Below are 23,416 nucleotides of genomic sequence, written 5' to 3'. Positions count from 1 at the left end.
CGGGTGGAAAGACACTAATAGGATTTTTTTAAATTAATTAGCAGCAGACTACACTACTTGAAAAAAAATTAAAATTGATTTGGCGGTATGACGCAGTGAACAACCCTGAGCTGGAGACAACCAGGCTATGGCTGCTCACAGACTACAGGGCGAGCTGCAGTCACACGGAGACCGTGCAGACAGCCGTAAACGGCGCTGCAAGGCCCAAAAACCCTCCTCTACTTTATCCTATGTAGTGTTTTTCCACAAATTAGCTGGAGACGGGTGGAAAGACACTAATAGGATTTTTTTGAATAAATTAGCAGCAGACTACACTACTTGAAAAAAAAAAAAAAAAAAAAAAAAAGAACAGTATGAGGCAATGAACCACCCTCCCTGAACTGAATACAACCAGCTATGGATGGCCTATGTGGCTGCACTCAGACTAGAGAGTGGGCTGCACTCACACACACACACACACACAGACCTTGCAGATCGCTGTGAAAACAGCGCTACAAGGCAAAAGCAAGGTGAATAGTAGGTGAACACAGCGGTTGCTAAATTAGCCTTTGGAAAGCACAAAGAAGCAAATCGCTATCTCTAAACTGTCCCTCAGTCAGCAAACAGCGTCCTGTCACTAACTGAATTCACAGCAGAGTGATCGCAAAATGGCGCCAGCGACTTTTAAACTGCATCATGACATCATTTCAGCAGCCAATCACAGCCTTGCCAGTAGTTTCATGCCCTCCATGCTAAACAGGATGTGCCCACACTTGGAATCATTCTCATTGGCTGAATTTCGGAATTTTGAATCTGGGAACTTCCGATTCCGGTATCCGATACGCGGCAAGTATCGGAATCCCGGTATCGGAATTCCGATACCGCAAGTATCGGCCGATACCCGATACTTGCGGTATCGGAATGCTCAACACTAGTTAAGATATTTTTTCAACATTTAAAAAAGATCATAGATACATAAAAACTCAAATTTTAGAGAAGATCCAACATGGCATATTAGATTTTCTACTTGCTGCAAACACTGCTCTAGTTTCGGCTATCAGACTATATTGGAAAGGGAATATGACCACCCTGGAGCACCATCCAGGGAGAGACCATCATACATATTTTACCTATAGTGTATTCATGCATTGTGCAAGTTTTTTCCATTGCTGATGTTTATTGCATTGTGTCCTTAGAAGTGATTACTTTACCAGGTAGAATCTGCTCAGCACCCAAAGGTGCCTAATATAGTACACCATGTTCCAAATTATTATGCAAATTGGATTTAAGTGTCATAAAGATAGGATGGCCCAACAAGGTTGCAAAGTCACAAGGAGGTAAAGGAGTCATGTTTTGGGCCGGAATCATGGGGAAAGCTGGTTGAAAATGACCTCTGCAAAGTATATAGAGTTTCTGACTGACAACTTTCTTCCATGGTATAAAAAGCAGAAACGTGCCTTCAGGAGCAAAATCATCTTCATGCATGACCATGCACCATCTCATGCTGCAAAGAATACCTCTGAGGCATTGGCTGCTATGGGCATAAAAGGAGATAAACTCATGGTGTGGCCACCATCTTCCCCTGACCTCAACCCTATAGAGAACCTTTGGAGTATCATCAAGCAAAAGATCTATGAGGGTGGGAGGCAGTTCACATCAAAACAGCAGCTCTGGGAGGCTATTCTGACTTCATGCAAAGAAATACAAGCAGAAACTCTCCAAAAACTCACAAGTTCAATGGATGCAAGAATTGTGAAGGTGATATCAAAGAAGGGGTTCTATGTTAACATGTAACTTGGCCTGGTAGGATGTTTTGGAGTTAAATAGCTTTTTTGTTCAGTGAATGTGACCTCCTAATGCTGCAAATTCCACAAATGAGCATTTTCAGTTCTTTAAAACAAATCAAATGTTTAGAAATTCTACTGTGCCTAATAATTTGGAACAGTGCATTTTGAGTTTTTATTTATTTTGGAGATTATACTGTTATCATTGGGAGGTTTCTTCAATAAAATTCGATGTATACTCTAACGGGTGATGAGAGACTTTTATTAGGCTGACTATCATTTGCACCGACCATTTAGGAAAATCCGAGAAAAATATCATTTGCATAATAATTTTTTAACATGATGTAGATTTGTCCTTCACTTAGAATATTCTCAAGCTAAGGCCTCATTCAGGTGACGGTAATTTTTCACGTACTGTATGCAAAAAGATGTCCACGTTCATCAAGTTTGATTGGTTTTAGTTTTTACCATCAGTGCTTCACCAGTGACTTTAACGTATAAAAAAATCAGTAAATACATTACAAAGCTTCTCCTATACTTTGCAATGTTAATCATGGATATCGCACGGACATCACACTGCTGTAATCCGTGGGCTGTCCGTGATTTTTATAGACCCATAGACATGCAAGGATAATTTTGATCTGTGACTCCAATAAAAAAATAGACGCCTGTCATTTTCTTGCTGACAAGTGTTCTGCAAAAACACACACATCTGAATAGCACCACAAACTTTAAATGGAACTTGCATAGAGCAAAAAACCTCACCAGCACCTCCATACAGTGTGAACAGGTGCACCCTGCAATGACTGGATAACATGCAAAAAAAAGAGGGGGACACAGCAGCACTCTGTAGGGACCAATATATACGCAACCACAAGATATGACATTATTGCTGAATAAAAAGTAGTAAACAATTTTTTTAAAAATGTAAAAAGTACTTACGAAAAATAAAGGTTTTTCGCACATAAATTTGCCAATTCATGTGTGTCCATCAACCATGGTAAGGTGACACTTCTCTGATAGGTCCTATCATCCTAAACACCTGTTCACACAGGTTTTTTGCTCTATGCAGCTTCTCACTGGAGGTTGTAACTGCCTCCTTTCTGACTCTGCACTCCTCCCATCAGCCCAAGTGTGTTTTTAGTTAGTACTGGTTCCTACCATCCCATTTAAATTTGTAGGTTTATAACCCAAGAGAGGCATGTTTGCCCATTCAAACTGTAGGCTTTTAGCCCAAGAGAGACATCTTTAGGATGATAAGTGTCACTTTGCCGTGGTTGATGGGCACACATGAATTGGCCAATTTATGCACCAAGAACTTTCATTTTTTGTAAGTACTTTTTAAATTCTTTTTCAATTTTTTTAGTACTGTTTATTCAGCAATAATGTCAGATCTTGTGTTTGCATATATATTGGTCCCTACAGAGTGCTGCTGTGTCTCCCTCTTTTTTAAATGGAACCGGTCACCAGGTTTTCCCAATGTAAACTAAGACCACCACCTTTAATACCTATTTTACAGGAGTATAGCAAACTGTATATAAGTCCTTAACCCCCTCTACAGATCCTAAAAAATATATTGTATAATCCTCCCATATGACCCGGTTTGGTCTGATTGGTGTTGCTGGTCTTGCTTTGATGCCTCCTTTATACCCGCAATCGCCATCCTTCTTGCTTTCTTCATGTGGATGAAATGTTCTATGTCATCCACAAGGTCCCTCAATCTTGCTCCTGCGCAGGTGCACTTGTCTCTGTCCTACTGAGGGAAGAGCACAGAATTCTAATGTGCATGCGCCGGGAAAGATGAAAGAGCGCCGATGACCCGGAAGTAAAGTCAACACATGCGAATTCCAGTACTTAGTATGGATGACGTATTATGCGTCATCCATATGAAGTAGGTCAGGAGGACGTCAATTTCAGGGATAAAGGAGGTATCGAGGCAATATCAGTCATTGGACTGGACCGCATTTTATGGGGGATTTTAAAAGGTATTTTTTGGGAACTGCAGAAGGAATTAGGGACTTATACACAACTTGACAGGCTTCTATAAAAGACACATTAATGGTGGTGGCCATAGTTTATATTGGGAAGACATGGTGGCAGGTTCTCTTTAAAATATGTTTGTTGTAGCCATGAAAATGTCATCTATGTTCACGTCTTTTTTGTGCCATGGATGTGCTATGAATTTTCAGTTTGCACAGCTGCGCATCCACAAAAGAATAAACCCCATTCAATAAGGCTATTTCTCTTCAGGTTTATCTGTCGGGTTTCCTGTACAAAATCTGTAGGAGTAGATTATTGGTCCAATCGATTCACAGGAATTTTCTGATGAATGTAAAAGGAGTAGCAAAAGCTCCTCTCTTATGTGTGGGTGGCAAATTTGATGTGGATTTTGGCACTGAATCTATGGCAAAATACATGTGAAATCATATCTACTATTCTATGTTCAGACATTGTAGAATTGATTCACGCATTCTGCAAAGTTCTGAGTTCCCATAGAGATGAAGGAAGAGAGCCATGTTACGGGATCCTGTTCTTGACAAACATGCGGGTCCCCACAGGGTTCCACATCTGTTAGAGATTTGTTTTTTCCAGTATGTCATGATATTCCATAAATTTCACAAATGTGATAACCAGTATGTCATGATATGCTGTAAATTTACAAGGTAGGATAAATGCTTCAAGGTCGTAGACATTTTTCTACAGAGATATTAATAAAGCACTAAACAGGAAACTGTTCGGTCAATTGAAAGTTAACTGTATTTATACGAATCAAAGGGGTTTTTCTGTCTCAGAAGAAAAGACATCAGTGAGTGACTATGATTGCTGAATCCTGACAATGAGCAATGCGCACACTGTGATGATTCCCCTGTATTCCCCGTGTAGGTGAGCGGTCACGCGATTCCATGTACGCTATTTGCATACTTGCAGTCATGTGCCGACTAGACTCCTTCTCTATTCTCTTCTATTGAAAAAAGATGGAAGAGACTAGTCGGCACAAGACCACAAGTGTACAAACCACTTACATGCAGTCACATGGCCACACACTAGCATGTTGAATACAGGGAAATCCTGATAGTATGCACATCACGTACTGTTATAAACTGGCAGTCTGCAGTCACCTAGTTTTCTTATCAGACCTGACAACCTCTTTAATATTAGCCACATTTACAAAACATTATAACACGGTAAAACATTATTTTCTGGTATTTTTGTTATAATAAGTGTAATTTGTTATAATAGCTATAAACAGACGTTTACTAATATACAAGTAACAGGAACTAAACAAATCTGCTTGAAATTAGATGTGATGCCAGCAAATAATGTTACATAAGAGTTATGAAAGTACAACTATGCAGAACAAGAACATGAGACACATGGTTCGTATTTTACAGCTCAAGCAGAGCGTTGCTTTTGTAGATAATGAACTAAACCTACAAGGAGTAATGAAAAATAATGACTTTGCTTTATGACAGGTGCATATTGTCAAATCTCTAACGTAAAATCTGTCACAAAACACCTACCCGGCTTCCTCTCCAACAAAACTTTCTGAAATACTTAGGAAATGTTTTATGAATTGTAAAGATTAGAAAGGAGGACTGCTTTTTATCTATGGGTTATGTCTGGTATTGCATCTTTGTAGTATTTATTTATACAAAAGTGGCACTAAGTATGAAAAAGTACACCCTATTTGCTATTTTCTTTGACTATAGGTCATCTGCAGTTCCTGGCAGAGGCTAATATACAGTATACTGAGCTGTACTGTTTACCGCCATAACTTTTTTAGATCTGGCTACCAGCCAAGGTACTAGCAGAAATTAGTGTTCCTATCGGCACACCACCGATGTGATATTTATGGACTATAGTAATGGTTCCTTCACGTTGCATTTTGCCACCCGTTTGTTGGTCACGATGAGGCTAACGCCCGAACCTCCCATAAAACAGGATTCAGGTGTATGTGCAGATTAGGCCGTAGACTAAAATGGTGCCGACAGAATGAACATGTGCTCTGTCATGTATCATTTTGGGGCATGTGCGCCTACTGGAGGTGGACACCCAGACACAGTCTACTACTACTATTAAGGTATAGAGCTCTTCATAAATCTGGAGCTTCTGACGAGTGGAGTGTGCCTCCATGTACCAAATCAGAAATCTTACTCCAGTCACTGACGTCACTGATTTCTGGAGTAAAGAACACCAAAGCTCACCATGAATTAAGCAAGCTATGGTGTCACGCTCTCACTGTGCCGGCCACACCCAAGCTCTTCCCATTTTTTTGGAGAGTTGGGAAAAACTGGTGTAAGACACCAAATGTCGCAACTCCAAGTTGTGCCGCAATTTTTCCACTTTTCAAAGCAATTTATGCCAGAATACTGGCTAAATTGCTTTAATGAATCGATGGCAATTTGTTTGAGTTCAAGTGTCATAATTACAATAGCAAACCAAAATCCCAAAACGTCCATTTATATATTAGAACATACCTTTATTGCGGATTTGTAATCCCTCATTTGGGCCTTGACCTGATTTGAAAGAAAACTATATATTGGTAAAATGTAACATGTAAGGGTATAATACATACAAAACTAGTATATAATAAAATATCAAATATACGATATATAGTGGGTTTATATCATAGTACCTAACTATATTAATAAACTCAACAAAATTCAGTTATAAAGAAACTTACACCACTGACATAAGATAAAAGAGAGAAGCCCATGAAGAACCACAGAATTAGAGAGTAGACATAAACAAGTAGAGAGTATATGCACAAGACATGCTAAGAAGGCAATAAAATCAGGAGACCTTAGGAGGTGTTCCCACCTTCCATGTTATGCCATCATGATTTGATCAAAGGGGGTCCAACACCTGAGACAGCACCAATTTTAAAAATGAATGGGACCATTGAGGGTCACAGAGGCCATGAAGTGAGGATACAGCTTGTCCTTATGCCATGTCTTTGTTAAATGGTAATTACTGAAGGCATAGAATCTTTGGAATAGCCCAGCAAGTTCATTTCATGGAATCCTGGAGATTCAGCACAATGAATTATAATTATAAGGGTTCTGAAGTTTAATTTGTTTCTAAAATAGAAAAATGTAATACAATTCTCCATATACTATTGAGTGTTGCTTCATATGTGCAATTGGCAGAATAACTCTTATAAAGTCAGCAGTTGTGATTTTGAGTTGAAAGAAATGGCATCCTCATGTGTGATAAAGAACAGAAGCTTGAGAATATGCATATACAGTAACTGCCAAATTATCAGTCATAGCAGCTACTACAGGGTCCAGCAGCTGAAATGGTCAAGCTGAGGAATGGAAAAGCGGAAAAGCTACGGACTATAGGTGATGGAGCATAGTAGAAATGAGTGTGAAGAAGATTGAGAGAAGACAAAGCTGGTATTGGAATTAGAAGCACATAGAGGCTGAAGAAAGTCAAGAAAAGATGGCGGGGCAGAGGGACTACATGTTCCTATATAGCAATCAGAGCTTTTTTTCAGATATTAAGCTCTAATCACTGTACTGACATGAAGAAATTTTTCAACGCTTTTACACTATTTTTCTGGTCTGTTCATATGTGTGAAAAACTTGTGACTTTTTGTGATTTACAGCCCTCCTACCACTTTTGAATAGTGGGAAGGAGCAGTGGTTAGCTATGTAAATAAATCAGATTAAAAAAATTGTGACTACGAAAATTTCTCATGCCAAGGGTGGAGTAAAAACTTGAGTATTAGCTCTAGACATAAGTGTACATGCAGTCCAATCTGTGGTCAGCATGATATAGAAAAGGAAAGCTGAACAGAATGATGTATAGGTTTGTGGGAAAGATTCAATATAACGTGTATTTTATTCACTGAAATCCTTGGTGCTTGCATAGATATGAGTCCAGTGGGTGGCCCTAGTCAGTGGTGACAGCTATTTCTGCATGTACAGTCATAACGGCAAGACTGCTAGTCGCTGAATTGGACTGCCCACTGGACTCATTTATACAAGCAGCATGTATTTCTTAATGAATCAATTTTACACCTGCTGTATGTGTTCACCAGAAATGTTATAGGGAATTTTCTGGATGAGCTGTTGTGAATTTGGTTTCTGGGCTCCCCCGGTGGTTACTGGTGGTACTGAACTTGTGTGCTTCATCTCCTCTTTTCACCTGTTTCCATCAGGATGTGGGAGTTTCTATTTAGCCTTGCTCCTCAGTCATTTCTATGCCGGCCAACAATGTTACCAGAAGCCTTTCTGTTGCATGTTCCTGCTCCTAGACTACTATCAGCTAAGTTGGACTTGTAGTCCTAAGATTGTTTTGCATTTTTGTTCCAGTTCTCTGTGTTTGAATATTTCTGAGGCTGGAAGCTCTTGTGAGCTGAAATTGCCACTCTGGTGTCATGAGTTGATATTAGAGTCTTAAAGTAATTTCAGGATGGTGTTTTGAAAGGGTTTTCAGCTGACTGGGAAGTTCCCTTTTCTGTCTTCCTACTATCTAGTAAGCGGACCTCAATTTGCTAAACCTATCTTCATACTTCGTATGTCAATTTCCTCTAAAATCACCGACAATATAGGTGGGGGCTACTGTCTGCCTTTTGGGGAAAATTTCTCTAGAGGTAAGCCAGGTCTGTATTTTCCTCTGCTAGGGTCAGTCAGTCCTCCGGCTGGCGCTGGGCGTCTAGGGATAAAACGTAGGCACGCTACCCGGCCACTGTTAGTTGTGCGGTAGGTTTAGCTCACAGTCAGCTCGAGTTCCCATCTTCCAAGAGCTAGTCCTTTTATATGCTTTACTACGGTCTCTTGCCATTGAGAACCATGACAGTTTGGCCGGCCAAAGGTTAAAATAATTGGCAGAAGAAAGGAGAGAAATATGTCTGCAGAGAATATATTTTTTTTTTTTTTCTGAGTTTGCTCATTAGCTGATTCACTTGCATCTCTGCTTACTGCAGCCTTCGTCTCTCTCTCCTTCTAATCCTTGAATGGTTCTGATTTCACCTGATTAAAATGGATCCTCAGAGTTTAGCTACAGGTTTGGATAATCTCGCTATGAAGGTTCAAAGTTTACAGGATTTTGTAATTCATGCTCCTATATCTGAACCTAGAATTCCTTTACCTGAATTTTTCTCCGGGGATAGATCTCGCTTCCAGAATTTCAAACATAATTGTAAATTATTTTTGTCTCTGAGATCTCGCTCCGCTGGAGATCCTGCACAGCAGGTCAGGATTGTAATTTCCTTGCTCCGGGGCGACCCTCAGGATTGGGCATTTGCTTTGGCACCAGGGGATCCTGCGTTGCTCAATGTGGATGCGTTTTTCCTGGCTTTGGGGTTGCTTTATGAGGAACCTCATTTAGAGATTCAGGCTGAAAAAGCCTTGATGGCCCTGTCTCAAGGGCAAGATGAGGCTGAAATATACTGCCAAAAATTTCGTATGTGGTCTGTGCTTACTCAGTGGAATGAGTGCGCCCTGGCGGCGAATTTCAGAGAGGGTCTCTCTGATGCCATTAAAGATGTTATGGTGGGGTTCCCTGTGCCTACAGGTCTGAATGAGTCCATGACAATGGCTATTCAGATTGATCGGCGTTTGCGGGAGCGCAAACCTGTGCACCATTTGGCGGTGTCTACTGAGAAGGCGCCAGAGATTATGCAATGTGATAGAATTCTGTCCAGAAGCGAACGACAGAATTTTAGGCGAAAAAATGGGTTATGCTTCTATTGTGGTGATTCAACTCATGTTATATCAGCATGCTCTAAACGTACTAAGAAGGTTGATAAGTCTGTTTCAATTGGCAATTTACAGTCTAAGTTTATTCTATCTGTGACCCTGATTTGCTCTTTATCGTCTATTACCGCGGACGCCTATGTCGACTCTGGCGCCGCTTTGAGTCTTATGGATTGGTCCTTTGCCAAACGCTGTGGGTTTAATTTAGAGCCTCTGGAAGTTCCTATACCTCTGAAGGGTATTGACTCCACGCCATTGGCTAGTAATAAACCACAATACTGGACACAAGTAACTATGCGTATTAATCCGGATCACCAGGAGATTATTCGCTTCCTTGTGTTGTATAATCTACATGATGTGTTGGTGCTTGGATTGCCATGGCTGCAATCTCATAACCCAGTCCTCGACTGGAAAGCAATGTCTGTGTTAAGCTGGGGATGTCAGGGGACTCATGGGGACGTACCTTTGGTTTCCATTTCGTCATCTATTCCCTCTGAGATTCCGGAATTTTTATCTGATTATCGTGACGTTTTTGAGGAGCCTAAACTTGGTTCACTACCTCCGCACAGAGATTGCGATTGTACTATAGATCTGATTCCGGGCAGTAAGTTTCCAAAGGGTCGTTTATTTAATCTATCTGTGCCTGAACATGCTGCTATGCGGGAATATATTAAGGAGTCCTTGGAAAAGGGACATATTCGTCCTTCGTCATCTCCCTTAGGAGCCGGTTTTTTCTTTGTATCCAAAAAAGATGGCTCTTTGAGGCCGTGTATTGATTATCGGCTTTTGAATAAAATCACGGTTAAATATCAGTATCCTTTGCCACTGCTTACTGATTTGTTTGCTCGAATAAAGGGGGCCAAGTGGTTCTCTAAGATTGATCTTCGTGGGGCATATAATTTAGTGCGAATTAAGCAGGGGGATGAGTGGAAAACCGCATTTAATACGCCTGAGGGCCATTTTGAGTATTTAGTAATGCCTTTTGGTCTTTCAAATGCCCCTTCAGTCTTTCAGTCCTTTATGCATGACATTTTCCGTGAATATTTGGATAAATTTATGATTGTGTATCTGGATGATATTTTGATTTTTTCGGATGACTGGGACTCTCATGTCCAACAGGTCAGGAGGGTTTTTCAGGTTTTGCGCTCTAATTCCTTGTGTGTAAAGGGTTCTAAGTGTGTTTTTGGGGTTCAAAAGATTTCGTTTTTGGGGTACATTTTTTCCCCCTCTTCCATTGAGATGGACCCTGTCAAGGTTCAGGCTATTTGTGATTGGACGCAACCCTCTTCTCTTAAGAGCCTTCAGAAGTTTTTGGGCTTTGCTAATTTTTATCGTCGATTTATAACTGGTTTTTCTGATGTTGCTAAGCCGTTGACTGATTTGACTAAGAAGGGTGCTGATGTTGCTGATTGGTCCCCTGCTGCTGTGGAGGCCTTTCGGGAGCTTAAGCGCCGCTTTTCTTCCGCCCCTGTATTGCGTCAGCCTGATGTTACTCTTCCTTTTCAGGTTGAGGTCGACGCTTCAGAAATCGGAGCTGGGGCGGTTTTGTCGCAGAAAAGTTCCGACTGCTCCGTGATGAGACCTTGCGCGTTCTTTTCTCGTAAATTTTCGCCCGCTGAGCGAAATTATGATATTGGTAATCGGGAGCTCTTGGCTATGAAGTGGGCTTTTGAGGAGTGGCGTCATTGGCTTGAGGGGGCTAGACATCAGGTGGTGGTATTGACCGACCACAAGAATTTGATTTATCTTGAGTCTGCCAGGCGCCTGAATCCTAGACAGGCGCGCTGGTCGTTATTTTTCTCTCGGTTTAATTTTGTGGTTTCTTACCTACCGGGTTCTAAAAATGTGAAGGCGGATGCCCTTTCTAGGAGTTTTGAGCCTGATTCCCCTGGTAATTCTGAACCTACAGGTATCCTTAAGGATGGAGTGATATTATCTGCTGTTTCCCCAGACTTGCGACGGGTCTTGCAGGAGTTTCAGGCGGATAGACCTGATCGTTGCCCGCCTGGTAGACTGTTTGTTCCGGATGATTGGACCAGTAGAGTCATCTCGGAGGTCCATTCTTCTGCGTTAGCTGGTCATCCTAGAATCTTTGGTACCAGGGATTTGGTGGCTAGGTCCTTCTGGTGGCCTTCCCTGTCACGAGATGTGCGAGGTTTTGTGCAGTCTTGTGATGTTTGTGCTCGGGCCAAGCCTTGTTGTTCTCGGGCTAGTGGATTGTTGTTATCTTTGCCTATTCCGAAGAGGCCTTGGACTCACATCTCCATGGATTTTATTTCTGATCTCCCTGTTTCTCAGAAGATGTCTGTCATCTGGGTGGTGTGTGACCGTTTCTCTAAGATGGTCCATTTGGTCCCCTTGCCTAAATTGCCTTCCTCATCCGAGCTGGTTCCTCTGTTTTTTCAAAATGTGGTTTGCTTGCATGGTATTCCGGAGAATATCGTTTCTGACAGGGGAACCCAATTCGTGTCTAGATTTTGGCGAGCGTTCTGTGCTAGGATGGGCATTGATTTGTCTTTTTCGTCTGCTTTCCATCCTCAGACTAATGGCCAGACCGAGCGAACTAATCAGACCTTGGAGACTTATTTGAGGTGTTTTGTGTCTGCGGATCAGGATGATTGGGTTGCCTTTTTGCCCTTGGCGGAGTTTGCCCTCAATAACCGGGCTAGTTCTGCCACCTTGGTTTCTCCTTTCTTCTGTAATTCGGGGTTTCATCCTCGTTTCTCTTCCGGTCAGGTGGAGTCTTCGGATTGTCCTGGAGTGGATGCTGTGGTGGAGAGGTTGCATCAGATTTGGGGGCATGTGGTGGACAATTTGAAGTTGTCCCAGGAGAAGACTCAGCAGTTTGCCAACCGCCGTCGTCGTGCTGGTCCTCGTCTTTGTGTTGGGGACTTGGTGTGGTTGTCTTCTCGTTTTGTCCCTATGAAGGTTTCTTCTCCTAAGTTTAAGCCTCGGTTCATCGGCCCGTACAAGATATTGGAGATTCTTAACCCTGTGTCCTTTTGTTTGGACCTCCCTGCATCTTTTTCTATTCATAATGTCTTCCATCGGTCATTGTTGCGCAGGTATGAGGTACCGGTTGTGCCTTCCGTTGAGCCTCCTGCTCCGGTGTTGGTTGAGGGTGAGTTGGAGTACGTTGTCGAGAAGATCTTGGACTCCCGTGTTTCCAGACGGAGACTTCAGTGTTTGGTCAAGTGGAAGGGCTACGGTCAGGAGGATAATTCTTGGGTGACAGCCTCTGATGTTCATGCCTCCGATTTGGTCCGTGCCTTTCATAGGGCTCATCCTGATCGCCCTGGTGGTTCTGGTGAGGGTTCGGTGCCCCCTCCTTGAGGGGGGGGTACTGTTGTGAATTTGGTTTCTGGGCTCCCCCGGTGGTTACTGGTGGTACTGAACTTGTGTGCTTCATCTCCTCTTTTCACCTGTTTCCATCAGGATGTGGGAGTTTCTATTTAGCCTTGCTCCTCAGTCATTTCTATGCCGGCCAACAATGTTACCAGAAGCCTTTCTGTTGCATGTTCCTGCTCCTAGACTACTATCAGCTAAGTTGGACTTGTAGTCCTAAGATTGTTTTGCATTTTTGTTCCAGTTCTCTGTGTTTGAATATTTCTGAGGCTGGAAGCTCTTGTGAGCTGAAATTGCCACTCTGGTGTCATGAGTTGATATTAGAGTCTTAAAGTAATTTCAGGATGGTGTTTTGAAAGGGTTTTCAGCTGACTAGGAAGTTCCCTTTTCTGTCTTCCTACTATCTAGTAAGCGGACCTCAATTTGCTAAACCTATCTTCATACTTCGTATGTCAATTTCCTCTAAAATCACCGACAATATAGGTGGGGGCTACTGTCTGCCTTTTGGGGAAAATTTCTCTAGAGGTAAGCCAGGTCTGTATTTTCCTCTGCTAGGGTCAGTCAGTCCTCCGGCTGGCGCTGGGCGTCTAGGGATAAAACGTAGGCACGCTACCCGGCCACTGTTAGTTGTGCGGTAGGTTTAGCTCACAGTCAGCTCGAGTTCCCATCTTCCAAGAGCTAGTCCTTTTGTATGCTTTACTACGGTCTCTTGCCATTGAGAACCATGACAATGAGCCTTACCACACTCTGTCCTGCCCACACTGCGCCCACCATGATGGATCAGGTTGGAACTGGTGTAAAAGTTCTAAAAGTCACAAAACTTTTGTTCAACTTCAGGTAGGCAAAAATTTTGCAACATTTCACGCTGCTTTATGCCAGAAAACTGGCAAAAACACGTTGATGAATTGGGTCCTTTATGCAACACAAAGGCATAGATCCGCTAAGTAAATCTTCTTTCAAAAATTCCCTCCATAGAATTAGAATCTAAGATATTGGTTACTTGCGGTATCTACTGTGTGGCGCTTAGGAACAAACAGAATACTATTTATACACTGGCCTCAATAATAAAACAGTATGCAGTATCCCCTTACTGATGGCTAAAGGCAGCAAGATTTTCAACATTTAACATTACGTACATTATGTGCAGAAGATTTGAAGCAATTGCAACAATAGTATTAACGAAAGAAGCATATTCAGCACTGAATTAAGTCCTTAGAAATTACATGGTGTAGACACTCCATTTCCCATGCCTTTTCACAAAAAGTGATTATTAAGCACAAAAAATGGTAACATAGAATGAATGAAATAAATGTCCAAAGATTTTATAAGCTCCAATAACACATTGAGTGTTAGTCTCAACCTGTGTGTTCAGGAGCGTAATGTTCCTCAACCTTCTGACTTCCTCGTAGTTGAGCGGCTTGGAGCTCTTCATTTAGTGATGGTTTTGGTTGAGAAGCATCATCCTGCTGCTGACCTGAATGTGCTACTGTGACTGATTGTACACTTGTTCTAAAGTCTGCTTTGTTATTTCTACAATAATTAAAATGATAGCAATGCCTTTGAACATGCCACTTCTCAACAGCTCTTGGGGAAGGCAGCCTACAGATGGAGGCAGTAAGCTATTGATTTTGTAGGACTGATAGCAGCTCACAATCTGGAGCTGAAAAGAAGGGTGAGATGAGAGCACTGTCAAACTGTTCTACTAAATTAATGGGCTGGAGAGATGGAGCTGGAATCTGAGAATCCAGCTCAGCTTCAATGTAGCTGCACATGTTCGGCCACCCTCTAGTGGTTTGGCTCTCATAGCAGGAGAATGCCAGCAGATAAAAAATAAAAAGCAAATCAATTGCAAACTTGCTTTTTTTCTCCTGTCTAACTAACTAACTAAACCATTTGCATACCATGAGAATAACTTGTTAATAAAGAATGTTGATTAATCTGGAAGATTTCACTATTGCAAGAGGTATGTAGAAAACCTTTTAAGAGCTCTGTTCACATTGTGTTTGGACTTTATGTTTAGCACACATGTATCAACAAGTTTGTGCTGACAGTAAGGCTCTGAATTATGCTATTTTACACAATTCAGTGGCATATGTCATAAACAGGCACTGATTTTAAAGTACTGTACATATACGTCTGTTTTTTTGGAAACCGACATTATCTTTAGAATGTATAAAATATTTTGAAATCCAACGCTTAAAGAGGTATACCTGTTATGACCCCAATGGCAGAGGGTCTCAAAAGTACATACCAAGTCTGCAAACATAAAAAACCAGCTCATAGGGCAGTGGTAACTGGGCTAACCGTATATCTAATCCTAGCACCACAAATAGCAGCAGCCGGGGAACGTGCCTACGTTGGTTCTAGACGTCTCGCGCCAGCCGGAGAACTAACTAACCCTAGAAGGGAAAAGATAGACCTTTCTTGCCTCCAGAGAAAAGACCCCAAAAGTTGGATACAAGCCCCCCACAAATAATAACGGTGAGGTAAGGAGAAAAGACAAACATAAGAATGAACTAGATATTTAGCAAAGAGAGGCCCACTGACTAATAGCAGAATATAGTAAGATGACTTATACGGTCAGCAAAAACCCTATCAAAATTTCCACGCTGGATATTCAAGAACCCCCGAACCGTCTAACGGCCCGGGGGGAGCATACCAGCCCCCTAGAGCTTCCAGCAAAATCAGGAATCACATATAGTACAAGCTGGGCAGAAAATAAGAGCAATACAGATAACCAAAAAACAAGGAAGCAGGACTTAGCTTAATTTTGCAAGAAACAGGACCAGCAGACAGGAGCAAACAGAAAGGATCTGATTACAATGATGCCAGGCACTGGACTGAGGATCCAGGAAGTTTATATAGCAACACCCCCTGGACTAACGACCCAGGTGGGTGCCAAACTGAGGAAAGACAATCCCAGAGTCATATCACTAGTGACCACAAGAGGGAGCCAAAAAAGTCTAATTCACAACATATACCCATCTCCAAGATCCTATCCCAATATGTTGTAGGTGAAAAAATGGAATGAAAGGGTAGATTCTTCTCTGCACCGCTTAACAGATAGAAAGTCAAAAAATAGGCAATTCAATGAAAGAGTGGCTTTATTCAATGCGTTTCGGAGTAACAAGGCTCCTTCATCAGGATAGAACATGGAATGTACCTATGGTATCCTGATGAAGGAGCCTTGTTGCTCTGAAACGCGTTGAATAAAGCCACTCTTTCATTGAATTGCCTATTTTTGGACTTTCTATCTGTTAAGCGGTGCAGAGAAGAACCTACCCTTTCATCCCATTTTTGTCACTTTGGTTGGTCACGAGAAGACCGGTGGATTTGCAGCAGCTTACATTACTATGAGCCTGTGTAAGGGCTCAATCTGGTGATTAAATTTGAATAGAATTTATCTCCTTATACCCAGATAAGACCCTATTGTGCTTTTATTTCCTTCCAGATTTTTACTAATATGTTGTAGGTGTAATAATAATATTAGCAAATACCTCAAGTTAGAAATGTAGTATTCTTCTTCAGATTCGCTGTCGCTTACACCTTGTGCAGGGCATTGCAGTAGGTTAGGTATCCACGGTTACGACCACTAACAGCTAATTAACTAATGAATTGTGACTATGTGACTGGTCGTAACCATGGATACCTAAGCTACTGCAATGCCCTGCATATAGGGTAAGCAAAATTAATATGGGAATACCCTACTAAATTAAATCTGTCAACAGGTTTTTGCTATGTAATCTGACAGCAGCATGATGTACGGACCAACACCCTAATTACAGGGATGTATCTGTCATGTCGGACGCTGTTCACACTAGGGCGTCCGACAGACAGCGGTAATACCTCATTCGTCCACTATATGCTCAGTGGCGCCGGTTAGATTCGATCCAGATTATCCGGGGTTAATCTGGCTGGTACTCGGGTTGAGGGCTGAGTCATGCCCACTGCCTTTAAATAGTTTTGCTGGGCTTTGGGCGTCGCCGATTATAGCTTCTGTCGTGTGCTTGGTTATCTCGGTCTGGAGTGGTGGTCTAGGAGAAGGAGTTTCGTATCCGGTGGTGTATTTCCTTTTGTCATATTTTCTCCTTCCTTTATTTGTATTGTTTTGCCCTGTGCACTTATAGTGTATTCCTGTGTGACTGCGGCGTGGTGTATATTTTCCGTTATCCTTGTCTGTGCTAACTGTGGGTACTGGTGTGTGGTCTCTTCACTGGGTGGTGGGTGGTGGTTTCAGCCTAGGGTTGAAACAGGAGACAGGGTGAGGGTGGAGGCCCAGACATGCACACCATCAGTGTAAACTCTGGGAGAAGGGTCAGTCAGGGTTTCCCAGAGTTGAGGGAAATCGCAGGGGCCTGGGTTATTAGCTCTTGCCTACCTAGGCTTCCCGTGACAGTATCACTTAGTTTACTGGAAGCAACATGCAGACATATTGGAGACTACTTTAACATTCTAGAGAAAGGAGGGGAATAATAACCATCAGTATGCAAAACACAGAAGACAGTAAGACAGAAATTCAAAGACTAATGAGGCAGCCAGACACCAAGAGATCACATCATTAGCATGTGGACAACTGATAAGACAAAACCACATAAAAGCCCACAGAAAACGACACAGACATGAATACAAAGTCTCTAAAACTGATCTAATCTTAAGGAAATGGGTCAACGCTTTACAATGACATCCAGATATTGAGCTGGAAAAGAAATGTCCTAGTTATGGTCTTTCCATTGAACAGTTTAGCTCTAACACTGGCTTATATTGTTTCCATGTTTGGATCTCAATGAGGCGTTAATTTACAGTGTTTCCATTCCAGGCTTTAGCACTTCTCATTTAACTGTTTTATGTCTATTTTGGATGACGGCCTAAAAATCTCCTTGGCAAAGCCTACTTCAACTTCATATATGTTCTTTTTTTAGTCTAAAAACAACTTACGTTTGGTTGAGCATGCATGTAGACACTCATTCTCAGTGCTAAATCTGTTTCCATTGCCATCACAACCTCCATACCAGAAGTGGGAGCATGCATCAATATCCTTTATATAGTACCACATGCGTTGGACATCCCGGCACATTGTGCCTTGATTAACAACCAGCAAGCACTTCTCTGCAACTAAAACATACAGGATACAGATAAGTTTGCTTTATATGTATTCTTTCTGTCTAATTCCATGGACAGCTATGCTGAAAAGCTAAATAATATATGCTATGCTGAAACTGTCATGCAGCAATTCATGGATCAAGGAAATATTCATGCAATAGCCATGCTTTATGTTGAAGGATTTGTTCAGGCAAAGTAAAACTTTGCCCAAGAGACAGGCTATGTAAAAAATTATACATGCAGTCATACTCACCGACCAGCACCAATCTGGATCCAGCGCAAGTCACTCCATGGTCAGAGACAGGAAGCAGTGATGCCATCTGTTGTGAATTAGACTTTTTGGCTCCCTCTTGTGGTCACTAGTGATATGACTCTGGGATTGTCTTTCTTCAGTTTGGCACTCACCTGGGTCGTTAGTCCAGGGGTGTCGCTATATAAACTTCCTGGATCCTTAGTCCAGTGCCTGGCATCGTTGTAATCAGATCCTTCTGTTGCTCCTGTCTGCTGGTCCTGGCTCTTGCATAATTAAGCTAAGTCCTGCTTCTTTGTTTTTTGAGTTACTTGCTTTGCTTCTATTTTTGTCCAGCTTGTACTAAATGTGATTTCTGACCTTGCTGGAAGCTCTAGGGGGCTGGTGTTCTCCCCCCGGCCGTTAGACGGTTCGGGGGTTCTTGAATATCCAGCGTGGATATTTTAATAGGGTTTTTGCTGACCATATAAGTTATCTTACTATATTCTGCTATTAGCTAGTGGGCCTCTCTTTGCTAAATACCTAGCTCATTCTTATGTTTGTCTTTTCCTCTTGCCTCACCGTTATTGTTTGTTGGGGGCTTGTATCCAACTTTGGGGGTCTTTTCTCTGGAGGCAAGAAAGGTCTTTCTTTTCCCTTCTAGGGTTAGTTAGTTCTCCGGCTGGCGCGAGACGTCTAGAACCTACGTAGGCACGTTCCCCGGCTACTTCTATTTGTGGTGCTAGGATTAGATATATGGTCAGCCCAGTTACCACTGCCCTATGAGCTGGTTTTTTATGTTTGCAGACTTGGTATTTATTCCTGAGACCCTCTGCCATTGGGGTCATAACAGTATGCCAGGCCAATATTGAATGTTTAATGCATTGCAGAAGTGGGATAATAAGAAAGGAAATTCTGAGATTTTTTTTTTTTCTTTTTTTTTATAAAATTGGTGGTTATTAGGGCCTACTAACGGTGTCTATTGCTTCCTCTACTCCTTCGGAAGTTCCTGAGTATTTGTCTGATTATCAGGATGTGTTCAGCGAGTCCAGGTCCAGTGCTTTGCCTCCTCATAGGGACTGTGACTGTGCCATAGATTTGATTCCAGGTAGCAAATTTCCTAAGGGAAGACTATTTAATCTGTCTGTACCTGAGCATACCGCAATGCGTTCGTATATCAAGGAATCTCTGGAGAAGGGACATATCCGTCCTTCCTCTTCCCCTCTTGGTGCGGGATTCTTTTTTGTGGCCAAGAAGGATGGATCTTTGAGACCTTGTATTGACTATCGGCTTTTGAATAAAATCACTGTTAGATTTCAGTATCCTTTGCCTTTGTTGTCAGACTTGTTTGCCCGAATTAAAGGTGGTTCACCAAGATAGATCTTCGTGGTGCATACAACCTTGTGCGCATTAAGCGAGGAGATGAATGGAAAACCGCATTTAATACGCCCGAAGGTCATTTTGAGTACTTGGTGATGCCTTTTGGGCTCTCTAATGCTCCTTCAGTGTTTCAGTCCTTTATGCATGATATTTTCCGGAAGTATCTGGATAGATTTATGATCGTTTATCTCGATGATATTCTGTTTTTTTCTGATGACTGGGACTCGCATGTGGAGCAGGTCAGGATGGTGTTTCAGGTTTTGCGTGAGAATGCTTTATTTGTTAAGGGCTCAAAGTGTCTCTTTGGAGTACAGAAGGTTCCCTTTTTGGGGTTTATTTTTTCCCCTTCTGCGGTGGAGATGGACCCAGTCAAGGTCCGAGCTATTCATGATTGGACTCAACCCACGTCCGTTAAGAGTCTTCAGAAGTTCTTGGGTTTTGCTAACTTCTACCGTCGTTTTATTGCTAATTTTTCTAGCATTGTTAAACCTTTGACGGATATGACCAAGAAAGGTTCTGATGTTGCTAACTGGGCTCCTGCAGCCGTGGAGGCTTTCCAGGAGTTGAAGCGCCGGTTTACTTCGGCGCCTGTTTTGTGCCAGCCTGATGTCTCACTTCCCTTTCAGGTTGAAGTGGATGCTTCTGAGATTGGGGCAGGGGCCGTTTTGTCGCAGAGAGGCCCTGGTTGCTCTGTGATGAGACCTTGTGCCTTTTTCTCGAGGAAGTTTTTGCCTGCTGAGCAGAATTATGATGTTGGCAATCGGGAGTTGTTGGCCATGAAGTGGGCATTTGAGGAGTGGCGTCATTGGCTCGAGGGTGCTAAGCATCGTGTGGTGGTCTTGACTGATCACAAAAATTTGATGTATCTCGAGTCTGCTAAACGCCTGAATCCTAGACAGGCCCGCTGGTCATTGTTTTTCTCCCGTTTTGACTTTGTGGTCTCGTATTTACCAGGTTCAAAGAATGTGAAGGCTGATGCTCTTTCAAGGAGCTTTGTGCCTGACTCTCCGGGAGTCGCAGAACCGGTTGGTATTCTTAAAGAGGGAGTTATCTTGTCAGCCATTTCTCCGGATTTGCGACGTGTGTTGCAGAGATTTCAGGCTGGTAGACCTGATTCTTGTCCACCTGACAGACTGTTTGTTCCTGATAAGTGGACCAGCAGAGTCATTTCCGAGGTTCATTCCTCGGTGTTGGCAGGGCATCCGGGAATTTTTGGCACCAGAGATCTGGTGGCTAGGTCCTTTTGGTGGCCTTCCTTGTCACGGGATGTGCGGTTGTTTGTGCAGTCCTGTGGGACTTGTGCTCGAGCTAAGCCTTGCTGTTCTCGTGCCAGCGGGTTGCTCTTGCCCTTGCCTGTCCCGAAGAGGCCTTGGACACACATTTCCATGGATTTTATTTCAGATCTCCCGGTGTCTCAGGGCATGTCTGTCATCTGGGTGGTATGTGATCGCTTTTCTAAGATGGTCCATTTGGTGCCTTTGCCTAAGCTGCCTTCCTCTTTCGATCTGGTTCCTGTGTTCTTTCAGAATGTGGTTCGTTTACACGGCATTCCTGAGAATATTGTGTCTGACAGAGGATCCCAGTTTGTTTCCAGGTTCTGGCGATCCTTTTGTGCTAGGATGGGCATTGAGTTGTCGTTTTCGTCTGCCTTTCATCCTCAGACTAATAAACAAATGGAGCGAACTAATCAGACTCTGAAGGCTTATTTGAGGTGTTTTGTTTCTGCGGATCAGGATGATTGGGTGACCTTCTTGCCGTTGGCTGAGTTTGCCCTTAATAATCAGGCTAGTTCCGCTACATTGGTTTTGCCATTTTTTTGTAACTCTGGTTTCCATCCTCGTTTTTCCTCGGGACATGTGGAGCCTTCTGACTGTCCTGGGGTAGATTCTGTGGTGGATAGGTTGCAGCAGATCTGGAATCATGTGGTGGACAACTTAAAGTTGTCACAAGAGAAGGCTCAGCGTTTTGCCAACCGCCGCCGCGGTGTGGGTCCCCGACTTCGTGTTGGGGATTTGGTATGGCTGTCTTCTCGATTTGTTCCTATGAAGGTCTCCTCTCCTAAATTTAAGCCTCGCTTCATCGGTCCTTACAAGATATTGGAAATCCTTAATCCTGTGTCCTTTCGCTTGGATCTTCCGGTGTCATTTGCCATTCACAACGTGTTCCATAGGTCTTTGTTGCGGCGGTACGTTGTACCTGTGGTTCCTTCTGTTGAGCCTCCTGCTCCGGTGTTGGTTGAGGGCGAGTTGGAGTACGTGGTGGAGAAGATCTTGGATTCTCGTCTCTCCAGGCGGAGGCTTCAGTATCTGGTCAAGTGGAAGGGCTATGGTCAGGAGGATAATTCCTGGGTGGTTGCCTCTGATGTGCATGCGGCCGATTTGGTTCGTGCCTTTCACGCTGCTCATCCTGATCGTCCTGGTGGTCTTGGTGAGGGTTCGGTGACCCCTCCTTAAGGGGGGGGTACTGTTGTGAATTAGACTTTTTGGCTCCCTCTTGTGGTCACTAGTGATATGACTCTGGAATTGTCTTTCTTCAGTTTGGCACTCACCTGGGTCGTTAGTCCAGGGGTGTCACTATATAAACTTCCTGGATCCTTAGTCCAGTGCCTGGCATCGTTGTAATCAGATCCTTCTGTTGCTCCTGTCTGCTGGTCCTGGCTCTTGCATAATTAAGCTAAGTCCTGCTTCTTTGTTTTTTGAGTTACTTGCTTTGCTGCTATTTTTGTCCAGCTTGTACTAAATGTGATTTCTGACCTTGCTGGAAGCTCTAGGGGGCTGGTGTTCTCCCCCCGGCCGTTAGACGGTTCGGAGGTTCTTGAATATCCAGCGTGGATATTTTAATAGGGTTTTTGCTGACCATATAAGATATCTTACTATATTCTGCTATTAGCTAGTGGGCCTCTCTTTGCTAAATACCTAGCTCATTCTTATGTTTGTCTTTTCCTCTTGCCTCACCGTTATTGTTTGTTGGGGGCTTGTATCCAACTTTGGGGGTCTTTTCTCTGGAGGCAAGAAAGGTCTTTCTTTTCCCTTCTAGGGTTAGTTAGTTCTCCGGCTGGCGCGAGACGTCTAGAACCTACGTAGGCACGTTCCCCGGCTACTTCTATTTGTGGTGCTAGGATTAGATATATGGTCAGCCCAGTTACCACTGCCCTATGAGCTGGTTTTTTATGTTTGCAGACTTGGTATTTATTCCTGAGACCCTCTGCCATTGGGGTCATAACAGCCATCATTCTACCAGCTGCTGGACCGCTAAGGCCTGTGATTAGCTGCAGCTGCCAGATGGATGCTATATCATGATGCGTTACTCAAAGTCACTTGACTGCTGCAGCCAATCACAAGATACAGAGATTTGGGGACTGTTGGAATGGTGTCATCACCACTTCCTGTCTCTGTGCTGTCCAAGGTTGCTGGTGGATGAGTATGACTGAATTTGTAAATTTTTACATATCCTGTTCCTGTGTGAAGTTTCATTATGCCCCGACAACCCCTTATGGCTACATTCCCACAATGAGCATTTGGTGAGTTTTTGATGTTGCACATTTTCAGCACCAATCCTGCACCCATTATGTAAAATATCTTACTAGGCTTTTTTAAAATCCGCAGTGTAAAAAACTCACCAAAAACTCATTGTGGGATCGTAGTTTTAAGATCGTAACTACATAGCCCACATAGTGTTGCTTAACTAGTTTGTGCCATATACTGTACACCCACATGCAACAAGAAACACAAAAAGTTGTACTAATTCATGCAGAAGTAATACCATATCCAGATTCACCGTCTAATAGAATGAAAATAATTCATTTTCCCTTTTTTCACTTTAAAACACAGTGTGGGATGTGTCTAAATTGGTGCAAAAAAAAGGGGAACGGTGCCCCTGAAAGATGAGAAATT

General features: G+C 42.8%; 1 protein-coding gene across 1 annotated transcript in view; it reads right to left on the bottom strand.

The window, feature by feature from the left end:
* The window catches only part of LOC143783231 (collagen alpha-4(VI) chain-like), a 307,945-nt gene that overhangs the window by 25,658 nt on the left and 258,871 nt on the right, over nucleotides 1-23,416 (bottom strand). The window contains exons 41-42 of the mRNA XM_077271649.1: nucleotides 17,750-17,926; nucleotides 6,242-6,280 (exon numbers count right to left, since the gene is read on the bottom strand). Of these exons, the coding sequence (XP_077127764.1) occupies nucleotides 6,242-6,280; nucleotides 17,750-17,926 (216 nt within the window). The remainder of the gene's footprint in view (nucleotides 1-6,241; nucleotides 6,281-17,749; nucleotides 17,927-23,416) is intronic.

The sequence above is a fragment of the Ranitomeya variabilis genome, chromosome 6 (assembly GCF_051348905.1).
Source record: "Ranitomeya variabilis isolate aRanVar5 chromosome 6, aRanVar5.hap1, whole genome shotgun sequence".
NCBI classification, from domain to species: Eukaryota; Metazoa; Chordata; class Amphibia; order Anura; family Dendrobatidae; genus Ranitomeya; species Ranitomeya variabilis.
Note: the sequence above shows the minus strand (reverse complement) of the source record. Positions and strands in the feature narration are given on the sequence as shown.